General features: G+C 46.1%; 1 protein-coding gene across 1 annotated transcript; it reads right to left on the minus strand.

Annotated features, from left to right (window-relative positions):
* Positions 1-10,317: 10,317 nt before the first annotated feature.
* On the minus strand, positions 10,318-16,811 carry CCNG2 (cyclin G2). The gene is made up of 7 exons (XM_005495160.4): positions 16,406-16,811; positions 15,322-15,459; positions 14,337-14,587; positions 14,107-14,185; positions 13,927-14,025; positions 12,645-12,850; positions 10,318-12,155 (listed from the first exon to the last, which is right to left on the minus strand). The coding sequence occupies exons 1-7, from the start codon at positions 16,514-16,516 to the stop codon at positions 12,023-12,025; spliced, it is 1,017 nt and encodes a 338-aa protein (XP_005495217.1). The 5' UTR covers positions 16,517-16,811; the 3' UTR covers positions 10,318-12,022.
* Positions 16,812-17,947: the final 1,136 nt, after the last annotated feature.

The following is a 17,947-nucleotide window of genomic DNA, read 5'->3' on the forward strand; positions in this document are numbered from 1 at the left end:
TGGTGATTTTCTTCCGCTGCATTGTGGTAATTTGATTCTCAGACTGTATAGTGGTGTTTGTGGAGATTTTAAGATTTTGTTGCAACAAAAGTAGCATTTTACATAGGAGAGCTATAGTACGGTGATTTATGTTTAACTTCGATAAAGTGAGTTAAAGGAATTCCAAGAATTCTCCCCCTCACAGCAATTCAAGCCTTGGCTCTAGTGAATTTGAGATAAGGCGGGGGGAGGGGGGGAGAGTGCGTGTGTCTGTGTCTGCAGGTATATCAGAGTTTTGGCTGTGACTAGCACAGCCCTTTTGCAAAGCAGCAAAACAAGTGTAAGTAGACACAGTGCTTAATTAGATTGTGCAAGAAGAGAACTAGAAAAGACTGATATTTTGTAAAACAGAGTTTATATAGAAGAGATGAATGAGATGAATTAGTTAATGAGACTTATGAGATTTATGAGACTTCGGTTGGTACTGCAGTAAGTCTTTACTGGAAACAATCTGCTGAAAGGATTTAAAGTTCTCTGTAACAAACAGAATAGCCTGCCTTTGTGGGCAATTTTGGGGAGCCTTTGGTACATCAAGAGGCTAGCAGGCTGTGTGAGGTGACAGTGGCTGCGCCCTGGGCACAGGGACAGCTCCGGCTGCCCTGTCTCCCCAGGGAACACGAGAATAGCCTGTGGGCAAAAGCTGGATGTGCAGGTATTATTGCAGTGCGGTGTTTATGAGAAACACAGGTATTGCTGTTTTGCTGTTCCAATAAGTGTCAGGGTACACGCCCCGAGTGTAAATTAAAGGTTTCTGGTCAAGCGGATTCAGAACCTAAGGTCTTAGAGCTTGTGTGTGGGAATCACATCTGATACCTGCCACCTGGAGCTGTGTGTATAGGAAGAAAACTGAGAAACTACTGTGAAGGTCTGTAAAAAGGTTTGAATGGAAGCGAGATAAGGCAAGGAGAAATAAATAATAAGAACTGACCAGAGCAAACAGGTTCCTAAATTAGCCCCTTTTGGGAGGGGCTCATTAGGAGGAGGTTGCCAGTAAGAGCAGCTCAGAAAATAAAAAGATTTATAGTGCTTCATTGCTGTTAGTACTGTTTTATAATAGGAAGATAAATGGGATAATTTTTGTATGCTGAAATGTCTTTTGTTTTAAGAAATCACCCAGAATGACAAAGAGACTGTGAGATCAGACTGCTCTCTGGTCTTGGCCCCTGAAAAGGAAAACAAGGCAAAGAGAAAGCAAATCAAACATGTTGTTCAGCATGCAGCATAAGATAGCAACGTATGAAATCAGGCAAGGATTATCACGCTGAAATGCGAAGCAATCACAGTTCGCAAAATGAGTACATATGATTTGTAAAGGCTTCCTCCCAAGGTAAGGGAGGAGGGGTAAAGGTAACCTTCCCAAAAGGGAAGAATTTTTGTCAGCACAAAGGTCATGTGTTCAGTTTTAAATAAAGCTTTAGTACCTGTGGAGAATGTTTATGTTGTAGTGTGGGGAATGAACAACTGGCCAGTCTGAAAAGGCATACTTTTTAAAACCTTTAAAGTAACATGTGTACTATGTGTACCTAAAAGCTTTTGTACAATTCGCTCAATTTGCTAAATATTCTCAAATGAGAAAGGTTACTCTGGAGGCAAATAATATAAAGATGTTAGGCTTAATATTAACAGACACTGAAATTAAGAAAGACATTAGTAAAGAGATATTAGAATAAGTAAATAAGTGTTTTCAAGGGTATGGGCCTCTGCTGCACCAGGGAGAGTGAAAGATGCTCCCCCATGGGATGCTCCCCCATCAAGCTTAATGAAAGACCACAACCAGTGAGAACTGAGTAGTACCCTCAAAAGGAAGGTAAAGAAGGAATCAGTCCAATAACTGGTAGTACTGGATTAAGGGCTGTCAATAAGATAACACAGAATTTGTACCCTGTGGTAGCAAATCCATAGACCTTACTAACTTGTTTAACACCTGAGCTAACCTGGTTCACTGTTTTAGGCCTAAGAGATGCCTTCTTTTGCCTCCCTATCCATGAAGCCAGCCAGAACATTTTTGCATTCAAACACAAGCTCACACAGTCCATGTGCCTGAAGGCTTCAAAATTCTCCACTCCGATTGGAGAACAGCTTGCAAGGACCCAGAGTCCCAGGAAGCTCCACAAGAGGAAAGGAGGCTGTTGCAGTACATAGATGATCTTCTAGTAGCCACTCGGACGAGGGAAGCAAGAGAAGCCTGGACGGTAAGCCTTTTGAATTTCCTAGGACTCCAAGGATGCAGAGTCTCAAAGAAAAAGGCACAGGTAGTGAAACAGAAAGTAATCTACCTGGGGTAAGAAGTGAGTGCTGAGCAGCAGACTTTAAGGCAGGGAAGCCCTATGCCAAACCCTGAACCCCAGACAACGAAAGAACTCCAAACCTTCTTAGGCATGGCAGTGTAGTGCCAGCTGTGGGTTCATAATTGTAGATTGTTCTCCAGACCCCTCTATGCTCTTATTGCCAATGGGAACTGAGATCTCCAGTGGACAAGAGACACCACACGGGCCTTTCTCCAGCTAGAGAGTCCCCTCATGTCAGCTCCAGCTTTGAAACTTCCAGATGTAAGTAAAGCATTCTTTCTATTTTTCCATGCAAGGAATTGCTCTGGGAATATTGGCTCAAGACTTGGGTCCATACCGGAGGGCAGTTGCTTACCTCTCTAAGCAACTAGATGCAACAGCCAAAGGATGGCCAGGTTGCCTCAGAGCTGTAGCAGCAGTTGTGCTGAACATTCAAGAGGCACACAAGTTTATCCTGGGACAAAAATGACTGTGCTAGTGTCCCACACAGTGTCCGCAGTACTGGAAGTAAAGGGTGGCCACTGGCTTTTCACCAGAGAAGTTTCTGAAATACCAGGCCATCATGGTAGAGCAAGATGACGGAGAGATAGTGGTGACTAATATTGTCAACCCAGCTTCTTTTCTCAGTGGAATCAAGGAGAAGCAGTACACCATGATTGCCTAGAGACCATTGAAGCTACCTACTCCAGCCGCCCAGATCTAAAGGACACTCCTCTGGACGATGCAGAGACCTGGTTCACTGACAAGAAAGCGACATTGCAAAGTTCACAGTGACTACCTGCAGAGAGGTAATAGAGTCTGGACCCTTACCAACAGGTACCTCTGCACAGGATGCTGAGATAAATGCATAGACCCATGCCTTAGAAACAGCAAAAGGCATTCAGAGTTGTGCATGCACATGGAGCCATCTGGAAGGAGAGGGGACTGCTGACCTCACAGGGAAAGAAGAGACAATCCAGCTGCTAGAAGCAGTTCAGCTACCTGAAAAAGCATATTAAGGCACACCAGAGAGTGAGCTTAAAATTGGAGGAAAGAAATGAGCTGGCGGATGGAGAGGCAAAGAAAGCAGCAAAAGGTGAGGTACAGATTTTCCTCGAAGGTAAGCCATAATACAATAATACTAATCAAAAGAGACGTACAACTGCAAGGGGTGGGCTACCATTGAAAGAGAGCTAGTAATCCCTTCCCATTTTCGTGGTTACTAGTGAAGGAAGGGCACTAGAAAACACACTAAGGCCTAATTACTTAAAGCCTTTTATAGAGTGTGGCTCCTTTCTCAAAATGACCAAGGCTGCGAGTGATACAGAGTGCACTGGAATGAAGTGTTGACTTTGAAGTAGTAATTCCCACAGGCTTTCTAGAACACACATCTGATTGAAAGGACTGTTGTATCATTGTCAAGAATCTATATGCCACTATCACTCAGGTGAGCTGATAATGTGATCCTTACCTCCAGACTAACCTCAAAATACCGCCGGGCCAAAACTTTGACTGAGAGAGGCCATGGGCCTGTATAGCAGTGGCAAATCAACTTTTCAGAACTCCCAAGGAAAGGGGGGTATCAGTATTTACTGACATTAATAGATACATTTTCAGGGTGGCCAGAAACATTCCCCACCAGAACTGTCAAAGCTCAAGAAGTGACCAGATCATTTTTACAAGAGATATTACCACGATTCAGAGTTCCAGCCACGATATCCTCAGATAAAGAATCACCTTTCATTTCCAAAATAGTGCAACAGATTAGTAGCCATCTGGGCATAGATTAAGAACTTCACACCCCATACTGCCCCAATCAAGCGGCCAGGGGGAGAGAATGAATCATTTGATTAAGCAGCAAATCATAAGACTGGGGCAAGAAGCTCTTCCACTAGCACTATTGCAAATTCAAACTAAACCTTTTGAGCTAAAGGAATGCTGAATCCTTTTGGAATGCCTTATAGAAGACAATAGAATACAAGAAGAATGTCCAGAATGTCCACTTACATGGTGGCATTAAGCAAACAGCTCAGAGTAATTGAGAAACGTGTGGCTGGAACTCGGAGCAGAGAGTTAGATAGCCTGGAGTTGATGTATATGTTAAGTCTCTTACAGAGAAGACTTCAGAACCACAGTGAGAGAGACCACTGCAAGTACCTCTCACCACCTTCACTGCAATCAAAATCAAGGAGCAGAATGCCTGGATCCATCACTCTCGAGTGAAGAAAGCCCAGAAGCCCCTTCAGGAGTGACACCAGGAGACAATGAACTGAGACTAAAACTTATTCGGGCAAAATGAGTATATTGCGGTCGGGAGTAGCTCATACTTTAGTGTACAGAATTGTTTTGTATGGAATTATAACTGAAGTTTTAGAACTAGAGAGTACCTCCACCCAAAGCAATGCTGAATGGCCTTGGTCCCTGGCATTTAATCAGTATACTAGATCCATAGGAAAACCTTCTGAGATAAAGAAGGTTTATATTAAACATATCTACTGTAGTAATCCACGAGAATCAAGTATGTGAGGAGTAAGAATAGCAAGAACAAGAGCTGTGAACACTTCAAGGAATCTGAAGCGAAGAAATCAAAGTAAAGTGCTTAGTCATCAAAAGGATAGCTTATGAGAGACCAGATGTAATTAGTGTCTGAACCTCCCCTGGTGTATATGAACACCAGGAAGTCTGTGATAACCTAAGTGAATCAGACAGTTGGTGTAATTTCACCCTGATACAGCCTGTAGGCAATGAATTTAAGCTCTTCTCTCAAGATTTCCCCTCCATTATCTTCTGCCCTGAACACAGTCCACAGCTTGATCTTAGCTAAGGGCAAAGTGGGTGACCAAGAGAGACATTCCTGCTTGCCACACATCTGAGAAATCAGGTGCTTTAGAGGGAGAGAGAGAAGTTAGATTCCCTGAAGTCTCTACATTTCAGAACAAACATCTGTCTCAAGTATGACCTAAACCTCTGTCAGATACACTTGTGAAGTGTGTCTGAATTTGTAGTAGGAGCCCAGCACATCCCTCTGGCAGAGAAAGATGATCATAGACAGAAAGCAGTTCCTGTTCCCCATAACAAACATCTAACTGGCATATTAGGGACAAGATTAAGAGTTTTAAATAAAATTGATTCAGAAATACTGATGAATAAACTGGCTGCTGCAGCAGGTAGCCTAACAAAATTGAAGCAGCCTTTATAGTAATCTCTACTGGCATTAAGAACTAGCCAGTGACAGATTTCAAAAGTACTGCCAAAGTAAAGAAGAATGAACAGGCCGGAGACCAAGACCACAAATTGATAGTAGAAGCACTTAGTATAGTTCAAGATAATGTGTCTTTAGCTTTCAGTTGTATACAAGCACAGTTATAGATACAAGCAACAGCAGCTCTGATCATATAGGAAAAGAGTGAAAGTAATTTTCCAGCTGAAATTCAGAAAATTGAATGAGATAATGCAATTGATTTTGAAAAGAAGTTTTAATCCTAGTGGATTATGGTGAATTTCACCTATGATCCTATTTCTAATGTGGCCACTGCCTTTGTGCTTACCATACGTAATGCCACTGTTTATGTTATCCATCCCATCATTGCCCTAAGATTAAACCATGAAGAAACAACACTCTATCCTTCAGAACATAGAGTGTGGGCACAAAAAAATGAATGAAAAGTGGCAGGTAGTAAACTTAGAATCCTGCATTACTAGAGAACAAATGAGATTCATTTGTGAAAGCAATACTGCTAATGCCCAGGATGTGTTTAGACACTGAACAGAGTATTTGTCACTTTGAAATTCATCCAGTCACTGACCAGAAAACTGTGCTCGTATATACTGGAAAAGGGCGTATGTTCGAGAACTGCTTGTGCTGCTGTACAAATTAATAGCAATGATGTTATTCTGTCTAGTAGAAACCATTCTAATCTCTGTATTTGTATTTGTAATTTTGTTAAGATTATTGAGTGTGATTTTTCGTATTTAGTACCAGTAACATCCCACCAGCTGATTACAGCCAATTACACAATGTATCACAGACTACCACCTACCCCTATCAGAGTGAACCTTACATTGGTAAAACAATTAATTAAGCACCAAGACCTATTAGAAGTCTTGAAAGAAATCCGAGAAAGTAGAAAGAAAACCTTAATTACTGTCCAACATAGTACAAAAGAAATAACCAGAGTTCTACAAAGAATAAAATACGGATAATCACTGGTGAGATGTGATCTTTGGGTGATCACCAACTGCAAATGGAACCTTTGATAAGTTGTGCCACCCTATTCTAGTTTTACTAATATTAGTTGAGATAAGCTTAAGATTATCTATTACATTTTTAATTTAGAACTAGAGAATGCTACAACGAATAGCTGTACTAACCTCTTTGTCAAATGTACATAGTAAAGCGCTAAAAGACACTTATTGTCGTAGAAATTTTCCTTAAGTAAAAGAATTTACTTATTTCCTAGGAAAGGGGGGAATGAGACAGAATATCCATCCTGAACTAGGTAAAGTGTCTAGGAGAGGTGAAGGGTCTGTGGAGCTAAAGCTGAAGGAGAGGCCGCGTTCCAGAGACAGCAAGGAGACAGAGAAAGAAAAACAGAAAAACCACGAAGTCAATCTGCCCCCGACTTAAGAATTCCTTCGATAAAGAAGAATTAGTGCTAAATGTCATGTAGAATGAATATGTATGAACTTAATTTGAAACTGTATGCATATGCATTTAGAAAAGGAGATAAAAAGGAGACTCTGAGTCTCCAGGGGCACGCATGCCCTTTTGGGGAGTCTTGCGTCCGGCGCGCGTCGTAATAAAAGCATACCAGGCTTTACAACTTTTACAAGTTGTGAGGTTTCTTCTTTTCTCCGCAAAACAGTCCCTCCCAAACAAGTGTGGCAGTACTGCACATTTCCAGATGAACACCACTAAAATGTACCTCGATACAGCCTAAATAGGACTTTATTTGGCAGTCAAGCAAGCCTTCAGCTGCTTCCCACTGAAATCCAAAGCATCCCAATCTCTTACATTGAGAATTACACACTAGTTACAGCTGCAACAGCTGCCCAGCACTCAGCTAACTATGGAAAAAGCACTGGACACGTCCTATGACTGTGCCCTCCTCACTGCCTGGCACAGGAAGTGCACAGGTTTTTCCCACTGGAGCAGAAATCCATGTTTTCACAGGCACTAGGAGTCACAGAGCGCCCCTGCACATGGATCAGAGGAGAACACATCACCACCTGCTTGGGGTTAAAGAAAACATGCTGAAAACAGGGAATCAGACAGTGCAGGAGTGAATCCCAGCCTGGGCTTGTAAGAATACTCCACCAGCTATTCCAGTGCCAGTTGGAGGCTGTGGAGGTAACCACTCCAAGTACACATCCTGGGACCAGAAAAAAACCCAAATTCCTTCAAGGAGGCCCTGTTTAATTTCTCAGCTCACGCTGCATTTACAGCACTCAGTGTGGCCCTTTCCTGATTGCCCAGGCAGGATAAAAGCAGCAGGATTACATTCAAGGGAACAATAAAAGCTGAGGAAAGCACAAGGCACCACACAGATAACCTGTGGATGCACTGTGCCAGTATCTTGGGCAAGGAGCTGGCACAGACACCACAGCCACCTTCAGATCATCTGTGGCACAAACCCTCAGACCGCTGGCCTTGGCTTCTGTCATCCTGCCAGGAGAGAGACAGGGATCACCTCCAGTGCTTTTGCTCCCTACCAGTTAATAATTGAGCTCTGGATGTCAAAGGCTTCCTAAATCCCTGACTCAGCCACTGCACATGACAGGCCCACTATTTAGACTAGTGGTCTAAACAGACGTGTTTTCCAAAGTTCCTTGGAGACTCTGGATTATAACCTGCACTCTTACCTTTGAAACATTTGACCCCCAGCCACACAAAATTCTTGCAGAACAAGCCTACAGGCCCTTGCAAAGCCAACAGTCAGCAAACCCTGCTTCCCCACAGGCCCTCACACATCCCACCTTTCCACAACAGCTCTGCCATTCCCTGGTTGAAGCTGATTTATCCTTGACAACTGAGCACTACAGCAAGGAGCTATTCCTGGCTTTGTTCTACAAAGGGAACAAAGGAAGCAGGAGGCTCAGGAATACACAGAAGGTCAAGGAGGAAGTGGGGAACAGAAGAAGGATCTGCCTTTGTCTTCCTAGGCCTGTTGTCATCATATTGCAAAAGTCCCACACCTTCTCTGTGGTTTCTCACAGATAGCTCCTGGCAGCACTGGCTCCTCCTGCACAGCACAGCCAACCAACTCCAGCTCTCCCCTCACCCAGCTAACCCACCCTTTTGTAGCACCTATCTTCTGATTGGACACAGCTGTGGCCTGTCAAGGGCAGGCCTGTTCTGATCTTTGGGGATTGGTACAGCTGCAACTCCTCAGGGTGAGACTACCTTCTGCACTATCTTTATTTTCTTACATTCTATCCCTCCACATAGGCCCAGGACCTAAATTTCCCTAGATCACAGGCTACTCTTCTCCTTCTTGACTTCACTGGGTGGAAACAAAGCCAGTGCTGAGCACTCCAGAAATCCCATCACAAACGTTTCCTCCATTTAGGAGTTTAACAGTGTTCACGTCCCTAATGAACCACCTACTTGCCATGGCCAAAAAAAAAAAAAAAAACCCACCAGCACTCTTTGAAGGAGAAATTAAGCGCTTCATTAATGCAAAAATGGTTGAGATTGCAAATCAGAACCAGAATGTACAGGTCTAGAGGCAAGAGTGCTAATAATTCATGAGCGAAATGCTATGTTTATGCAACATTAAGGATGAGATTTTAATTGCTTATTACTCTAATTGATTTCATTCAGTTGTTATGGCAACTTTCTGCTTTCAGGAGATGCACTACACCAGCCACAGGCTTACACCGCAAAGCGTAGCCATGTGACACCCCACAGCTGCAACATGTATTTTAAGATAAATAACACTATATATGTGCCAAGCATTTACTGATTCCCATTTTGCTGAGCTCCAAAGCCCTGACAGCCAAGTGGGATCACAAGAATAACTCACTCACCTGTTAGTCCAAGCAAAGAGATGGCCTAGAGAGAGCCAAAGAGAGCTCTTTAGTGCATGCTGCTCTAAATTCAGAGTGCTCTAAGCTCTGGCAGGAATATCCTCCTTATTCCATCAGGGAAAAAAAAGGGGAGCTGTTAAGGGCCAGGGTCTGAATGCACTGATTTATTCTGAACACTTTATTGCCGAGTGTCACTTGTCATATGTCATCAAGTGGTGGGGAAGTCAATTTCCTGTTTAAAAGGCCATTGTTATAATTACTTAATTATGCAATGACAACTCACCAGGAACAGAGGTGCTTCCACTGCAGATCCCTTGTGGCCCAGTCCAGCTGGAGGAGAGCAGCAGGATGACATTTCAAGATGCTCTCAGAAACCTGTGTGAGCTTTCAGCATTATGCTTCCAATAGGTTCAGCAGCACAGGAAGCAACATCCCAGGAAGTGGACACAGGCAGGAGCTGTTTCAGGGGATGGCTTCCCCACAAAAGCATTGCCTTTGAGGCCTCTCAGACTGGTTTGGGTGAGAGCTTACTGACAGAGCAGTTATGAAAATCAGCAGGCATTTAAACCCTCGTGACCACAAGCCCTGCACACCTCTGCTATTACAAACAAGCCAACCACCAAAATCCCCGCTCTCTGGGGGAAGCCAGGTAAACCTCCTTGGGGAGATCCACAGCCACCTGTCCTGGCAGAATCAAAGCTGAGCCTCCATCATTCCAACCACACAAGTGAAGCCACAACCTTCTCCCAAGCCCATTTCTCCCCATGGAACAGATGTGAAAGGGGCTGGATGGCACACCCACGCTGTGCAAGCCCAGGACACAGCCCTGAGCTCACCCACTGCTGTGCGGTCTCCCCTTACTCTTGCCACAACTCCTGGGAAAGCTGGAACCCAGCTGTGGGATCACACACCCTGCACAGCACAAAAATAAAAAATAAAAAAATGAAGCCAAAAGCTTCAAGGAACCGACTGCCACAGCAGGTAACAAACAGAGCACTTGGTTTATTTTTGTTCTCAACTGAAACAAGACTCAGTAGGTTCCTTACCCAAGCACTCCTGAAGTGAGCAGAGACTTGCAGCAAGAAGTCTTCAGAGGTACATGATTCGTATCATACAGAGTACACAATAAATTACTATCTACATGCCACAGACCTACAAAAAGTTACATACAATGTAAAAAAATACAGTATTTTCTGCTCTTTTTTTGTTTTAAATTTTTTTTCTGTACATTTTTTTTAATTTACATTTTCATATACACTTTTTGTAAACTTTTGTGTGTTTTTAGAAAACTGAAACCACATAACAGTTATGGACTTACAGCATCACTCTTACCTTTCTAAAGCAACGCTGGCACCTAGGAAACAGCTTTTAGCTTGTTTGCTCCTTCATTTCTACTTTGGCACCACCACACCTCACACCGTTACTCTGAGCTACTTTAGTCTGCTTTAGCCATGTCCTCACCAGGGAGAAACACAATTAGACTGGAACTTGTGCTTTGATAACAAAGTTGAGAAGAAAAACCATTACATTAACTACTTCACCATCACATTTACCTGATATTTTACTGCGTAATTTCCACTTCTCCTGCACTAACTGCTTTACATCAGCATGCAAACAAGTCTGATTATGACTCAATCAATAACATGAATATACTGAAAAACAACTACAAGGGTTAAATATTCAAAGGAATGTAGACTTAGCAAGGCTTACCAAGTTAAGAAGTCTAAGCTAATAGCATGGACTGACATGTCAGGATTTGAAGCACACTGAAGTATACTATGTGAATTTCAGTGTAAAAACATCCGTACTAAAGAAAACATGGAATTACTCCTGGCCACACAATTTATACTACCTCAAAGTGAAAACTATATTGACTAGAAACCTCCTGCTTACCACACATACTCCTGGTGTGAAATAGGGATCCCTGAAGTTTATAAAAGCCAAGCTTCAAAAATTGCTACTTGGAGCACACAACTCAAGACCCTGCTGAAAAGGAAAAGCAGTTTCAGTGTTGGGCCCACTGGAGAGTAAACCATTCCAGCCTGGCACTACGGACACACATACATGCTCCATGTAACCCACCCAGCCACTTGGATCTAATCCCAGGACACCACTCCCAGGAGTGGAGGTGCCCTCGAGAGGGACTGCAGTCCAATCTCCTGCTCCAAGCAGGGTCAACACTGAAATCAAGCCAAGCTTGGGATTCTGTCAGGTGGAATCCCGAGAACATCCCAGGACAACAACTGCACAGTTCCTCTTGGGCCCCTCCCTTGCTTGCCTGAACCCATGGAGCAAGTTTCTTCCATCAACCAAGTGCTTCCCATTTAACCTTCAGGAAAGCTTCTCACTCTTGCTCCATGCTTCTCGCACAAGACCCTGACACCTACTCAGGTGTTGAGCTGCTGAGGGTTTTGGACCACCAGGTACAGAACTACATTCATGGCTGTTGACAACAGAACTGTACAACAACTTTTTTTTCTTTTTTTGCTGATCTGGGGACCTGAATTATTTTTTTTTTTAATTCCTTAAAATTACAACAACAAAAAACCAAGGCAGGCATTCAAAGCATTGATATACCACAGCAAGTTTTCCCTTAATACAGTTAACAGATCACCACCTCATTTATTATTGCCAAAAGACTCTATGGTGCATTCAACACTTCAGCCTAATACAATCCAGACTCAGTGCTAAGAGCGACAGCTGAGAGTTTGCCACTTGGGTTTAGGTTTGAGTTCAAAGAAGAAGGTGCCTTCCAGATCACTCGGAGGAGAGCTGCTAAGGCTTTCTTCCCCGCTGCTCATGTCTTCACAGGAGTCTTCACTAGAAGGAACAGTGGGAAAGGCAATTTTAACAAAGCACAGCCCCTGCAAAGTGGCTGTGAAGTCAAAGCACTCCTCAATCCCGGTGCTTCTTGCACGCTTTGTGTTGCTAGCAGCAACATCCCGCATCTAAATAAATGCTGCTCAGCCTAAAGCTCCTTAGGGCTCCTAAAGCTGAAATCCTAACAAGGCACAATCCTCCTGATGCCAACAACACCCTACCGATCAAGCAGCCAGCATCAATTCCTTCTGGGGACTGAAACCTTTGCAAGCCTTCCTGAAACCCAACAGTGCCTCCCCCACCCAGCCAAGAAGTTCTGAACAAGGACAGCTCCCCCTTCTCTCCAGGTGCTGAAGGCATATTCCAAGCCCAGCAATATTGTCAGAGCTAGCACTTTGTTATTTCCCAAGCAGCAGCAATTAGTTCCTCTATAGTTATATAGAGGAAAAGGAGAATTCCCCACAAATGAAGCAGCCAAGAGTTACCCACCTCTCACTTCCATTGAAACATGCACCCTCTGGGATCGTTGGCAGCTCAGGAACACTGTAGTAACTGTTCTGTAGGTTTTGGGCTGTGCGCCTCGAAACAATCCAAACCAGTTTTTTGTGATCAGGCTTGCAGCATTCAGGAGAAGAATAATCTGCCAGGCATTTAGAGACCAGCTCCCTCCAGTAAAGTAGGTCACTATCACTTATCTGAAAATAAAAACCCAGAGGTTAGTTAGTCCATAACATAGAGGCTCTAAGGATAACTCCTGCCTCCATTTTACCTTCTTGGGAAAAAATATCAGTCAAACAGAAGTGAGTCGTAACTGTGATACCTTTGTCAAAGCTGCTTTTAAAGGTGAGCTACCAACTCCTACACACCTGCCAGACAAGTCCCTGTTCAAGGTGGAGTTAGGCTGACAGTTTGCCTGTCAGTCCTTGTTACCATTATCTTTATTGCTTCCAAAGGAAAAATGAAACAAAGGTTATTCTATTTTAAAATGGAATAAAACTTTTTTAAAATTCCATTTTCAAATCAAAGTGAAGGTGTTTAAACTGCTTTAAAACAGAAGAAAAAACTTTAAACCACCATTTTAAAATGGAATAATATAGCACTTTAAGGAACTACTTGTATCCCTTAAGAAACTGGGGTTGTTCCATCTGACTGCAAGAGTGAAAAGCTGCTTCTAGGCCATCGAGGGAGGCAGCACACAGCTAGAGGCCATGAATCCCATTTTAGTTCGTAGGATATCCTGAGCTACAAGAGATCCACAAGCATCATGGAGTTCAGCTCCTGGCCCTGCACAGGACAAACCCACCAATTCCACCCTGTACCCAAGGGCACTGTCCAAATGCTCCTTGAGCTGTGCCAGGCTCACGCTGTGCCCATTCCCTGGGGGGGAAACCTGTTCAGTGCCTGACCTCCATCCAGGGAGAAAACCCTCAGGTGATGGTGATGATGATGATGATAATAATAATACCCCCAGGTTTAATTATTCAGACAAAAAGAATAAGCAGCCCAGCAGTCCCAGAACAGACTGGAAGTTTCCCCAGACCACACAGCCAGAGCTGTAGAAGTTCCATCAGCTGCCTGTTAAAGCATGCATTGAATACACACTGAGTCAGCAGTTCCTCTGATTTTATACATTTAAGCTTATTTTTTAATTGCTTCTTTCAGCCAAACAGACCCTGTAAAGACACATTTAGGGATGCATTTAAGGGACCCTAAATGTAACATCAGCCATCGTTAACAATGTCAGCCCAAACAACCCACTGAGAACACTCACCTTCGAATGCTTTTGAACACGCAGAAGGATCTCCAAGAGCTCAACAGATTTCAGAGTCTGAACTTCCAGAGTGAGAAGGCACAAGGCCAGGACAGATGGCTGAAAGGAGCAGGAAACAGCACTCAGCACCACAGCCACCACAAACCCACTCAGCAGCTACAAGCAACTGCTTCTACTCACTTTTGCTTTAGAGAACACCAGACGGCAGTTGCAAGCTTTTAGCTGTGCTTCCAACTTGTCCAGATTCAACACTTCTTTCCTGTGAGACATCCAAGAGAAGAAGGAAGGGTCTGCATGAACAAGCATTCCCTCACCAGGAAGCAAGAACTGAGGAGCTGCCTCCTCTACAGCCAAGGCTGCAATCATCTCAGAGGGGATTAACAGGGGCTCAGCAAACACCACCAGCTCACCTTTCTGAGGTATGACAGAGTACAATAGTATGGTACAAGTGCAAGAAGGTTAAGGCAGTAGTAGCTTTAAATTCAAAGTGCAACTTTTCTGAAATTATCTTTTCCATCCGTTTCAGGTCGGACACAGTGCATTTACATTGGCTGATGCGGATGATCTCGTGAGCAGACGGGATGTTGCATTCCTCCTCCACCACACGGGCGGCCAGCTGCATGCAGCAAACTCCAATGCAAGACAAATGCTTGGGTTTCACCTGAAAAAACACAGGAAGAGCCATGAGTGCATCACCAAGTGTGTTTGGAATCATCTCCACCAAACCCGGTGCTGGCCAGCTCCTGATCTGCCCCAGCCATAAGCAGTGTCCCCTCACTTGAGCTGGAGCCAACGCCACTGGGGCTGAGGAAGTCAAGTCCCACAGCTGAGCAGCCTCGCCTCAGGCTGTTCCCCACCGGGACACAAATACATCGCGGTGGGAACTGCAATTCCCTGCTCCTCCGAGCGGCAGTGCTCGCCCAGCCCACACAAATCCAGTCTGAGCCTGTTGTGGGCAGCCCCGTCCCTCCACAGCTTGTTCCTGCCCCTGCTCTCCTCTCCCCTCTCCCGTTGTACATTCCGTGCCACTTCAAGGCCAGTCCGACCAGAGAAGTGATGCAACTTCGTCTTCTCTGCTGATCTAATAATGAGGAACTGCTTTCAGTCCAAGCTTCCTGCCTTAAAGCAGCACAACCACGCAGGAAATGATCACTTGGTGTCGGTCCCAAGGCTAAGCTAAGCTTTAGTTCAGCGCCCAGAGACAGCCTCTAACACTTCCTGGCTTGTTTCCCTTAATTCCTCCTGTCTCAGACACCTGCATGGTGATGGCACAGAGTTATTCGAGGAAGTAAATCAAGCTGCTACTTGTCCTTCGGGGTGAAAGGAACTGCACTCAACTCCAGGTTCACAAAGCAGACCTTGGAGCTGCAGCTGAATCAAGAGCCACACTCATACCTTCATAAGAGCCAAGAATCTGTCCAGAATGTTGACAGCCAAAACAAACGTTTCAGTTGCAAATCCAAAGAAGTTGGTCAGGCTCCAAAGATCTTCCACCTTGGCATTCCTTTGTCTTGGACACAGAGTATTCTCGTTCTACGTCGAGAGAGGCAAACTCAGAATTATTCTGTGGCAGCAGCAATCGCCGTGCTTCACTCCCTAAAGAGCCTTTTATTTAGCTCAAACAGGAGCAAACTTTTCCTTAAATACTTTATTTCACTTTGAATTGAAAAGAAAATAAATTTAGACACTTAGGACTCAAATCACACCCGCGGTTCAGAGATTACAGCCAGGTCCTGAGCCTCACTGGTGCAACAGCCAGCATAACCACATCTCCTGCTCTCCACTTGCTTCTTTTAAGACACATTTAAGACTTAAATAAGTCACCAACTGCAGGCATACACAGTGACTCCCGCCCTTAGAAATGACCACACAGCTCTCTGCCTTGCATGTCAATATTTAATCAACAGCTCTGCTTTCATAACAAACAAGCAGACTTATCTCAGGGATTTTTTTTTTTTTTGTTAAATATTAAGGCTATTCCCAAAGAACTCATATGCACCCGAAGGCACATAATAAGCCTGCCCCGAACTCAGTAAGGAACTTTGGTCGTTAACGCGGAGATGTTTATGGTCTATTTACATTTTGCTGCTCAGCATTGAACGGTTCTGGGTTCATTTCCCCAGACAGCGCCAATGGAAAGCCAGTGGTTCCCCTGTTTGTTACATCCCACCTCCCCTGCAGCGGCAGGAAGCTCCCCCGACGGTAACAATACACAGCCTCCCGCTCCCGTGCTCGCTCCAAGTTTAAACAATAAATACTAAACACCTAAAGAACTAAACGCCTTGCCCTGCAGGTCACAGCGCTTGGATAAGGTAACGTTAATACCTACAGACGAATACAGAATTAAAACAAAAGGCAAGCGACGCATACAGAGAAAAGAATTAACTTTCCGCAGTTAGCGCGCTTTAAATTCCATTAGCCAGAATTTTCTCTGAAATTTTCGTTCAGCCCAGAGGAGCCCCCCGACACCGTGACCCACCTCGGCGGCGCCCTCGATGAGGCTGAGTCCCTTCTCGCGGGGCTGGAACCTCCCCTCCAGCTCCAGATGGAGGTTCAGCTGCTTGAAAAGCCACAGCGCCTCGCTGCTCATCTTCCCTTCCCTTCGCCTCCTTCCCCTCCGCAGCAGGGAAACAAAGGGGCCCCGCAGGCCGGGGGCGAGGGGACACCGGGCGCCCCCCGCAGCCCTTCACCGCTCGGGGAGGGGGAGGCGAGCCCGGCTCCCGTCACCGCGCGGACGGGGGTGGGCTCGGCCGCTGACCCCGCATCCAGGCAGGGCGGCCTGGACCCCCGTGGGGAGTCACGGCACTGTCACGGCACCATCCCCAGCCGCTCCCCTCCGCCCCGGCCCCGCTCCAAGATGGCGGCGCCGCGTCCCCGCCCACGGCTTCTGTTGTCCCGCGCGGAGCGATCCCCGCCGGTGAGGCGGCTCACGGAAGACAAATAGTCCACCCCCCACTCACGCGGCCCGAGGGCGCCCCAACTGGTCTCCGAGGTCCGGGGAGGGCACGGCCGGACCGCGGAGCTCCAGCACAGCGGGGATCGGAGCGGCACCGCGTTGCTGCAGCGGGGCGGGGAGGCCGCGCGGAGGAACACGGCGAGGGACGCATCACGCCTTTAAAGGGACACCAGCGGCTCCTCATCCGTTTTGAAAAGACCGCCCAAATTCTCGCGCGCTGGGATTGGCCCACGGTTCCCGGCCTCTGATTGGCGGGCGGAGCCTCTCGCCCCGCCCCTTCCCCGCCTCCCGGAGGGGAGTGTTGTTTACCTGCGGCGATTGGCCACCGCCCGAGGCGGGGTCTGTCCTGATTGGCCAGCCGAGTTCTGCCTCCACCCCGCCCAGTGCTCCGAGCCCTGGCAACCGCGACGAGCCCGCGCGCGCGCGCCCTGAGGCGATGGAGGGGGCGAGGAGGAGGTGGCAGCGCTCGCCCTCAGTCCCACAGCGCTCCCGTGTCCCCACAGCGCCTGTTTCACGGCGCTCCCGTGTCCCTACGACCCTCCGGTGTCCCCACAGCGCTCCCTTGTCTCCACACCGCCTATTCCTCAGCCCTCCCGTGTCCCCACAGCGCCTGCCTGTCCCACAGAGCTCCCGTATCCCGATACAGGATAAAGATGAACGCTGACCTGACTGGAGCAGCCTGAGGATGCTCAGCCCTCATGGATCAAACTCTCCGTGTAACTCTGTGGGACCCTCCTCATGTTGTTCCTTGAGGGTTCCCAAAGACCCGTCTGGATTTAAAACCCCTCCGTGTCCTACTTCAGACCGAGAGATTTCTGTGCAGCCCGGTGTTGCAGTGGTTTTGGGATGCGCACTTCCAAACTTCCCTTCCTGTGGAATGAATCGAAGCCCCAGTGGGTCAGGAAGGAGATGGTGGATCAACCCCCAAAGTCAAAGGCTGCATCAAAGGGCTCCTCTGCTTAATGGAGTCCTCAGGACCAGAAAAAACAAATATCGTCTGGAGGCTTTGTGGGGCTGTTCCAACGTGCTCATGGATAAACACAAAGGGATAAATGCCCCGGGACA

Source organism: Zonotrichia albicollis, chromosome 5 (genome assembly GCF_047830755.1).
Source record: "Zonotrichia albicollis isolate bZonAlb1 chromosome 5, bZonAlb1.hap1, whole genome shotgun sequence".
Lineage (NCBI taxonomy): Eukaryota > Metazoa > Chordata > Aves > Passeriformes > Passerellidae > Zonotrichia > Zonotrichia albicollis.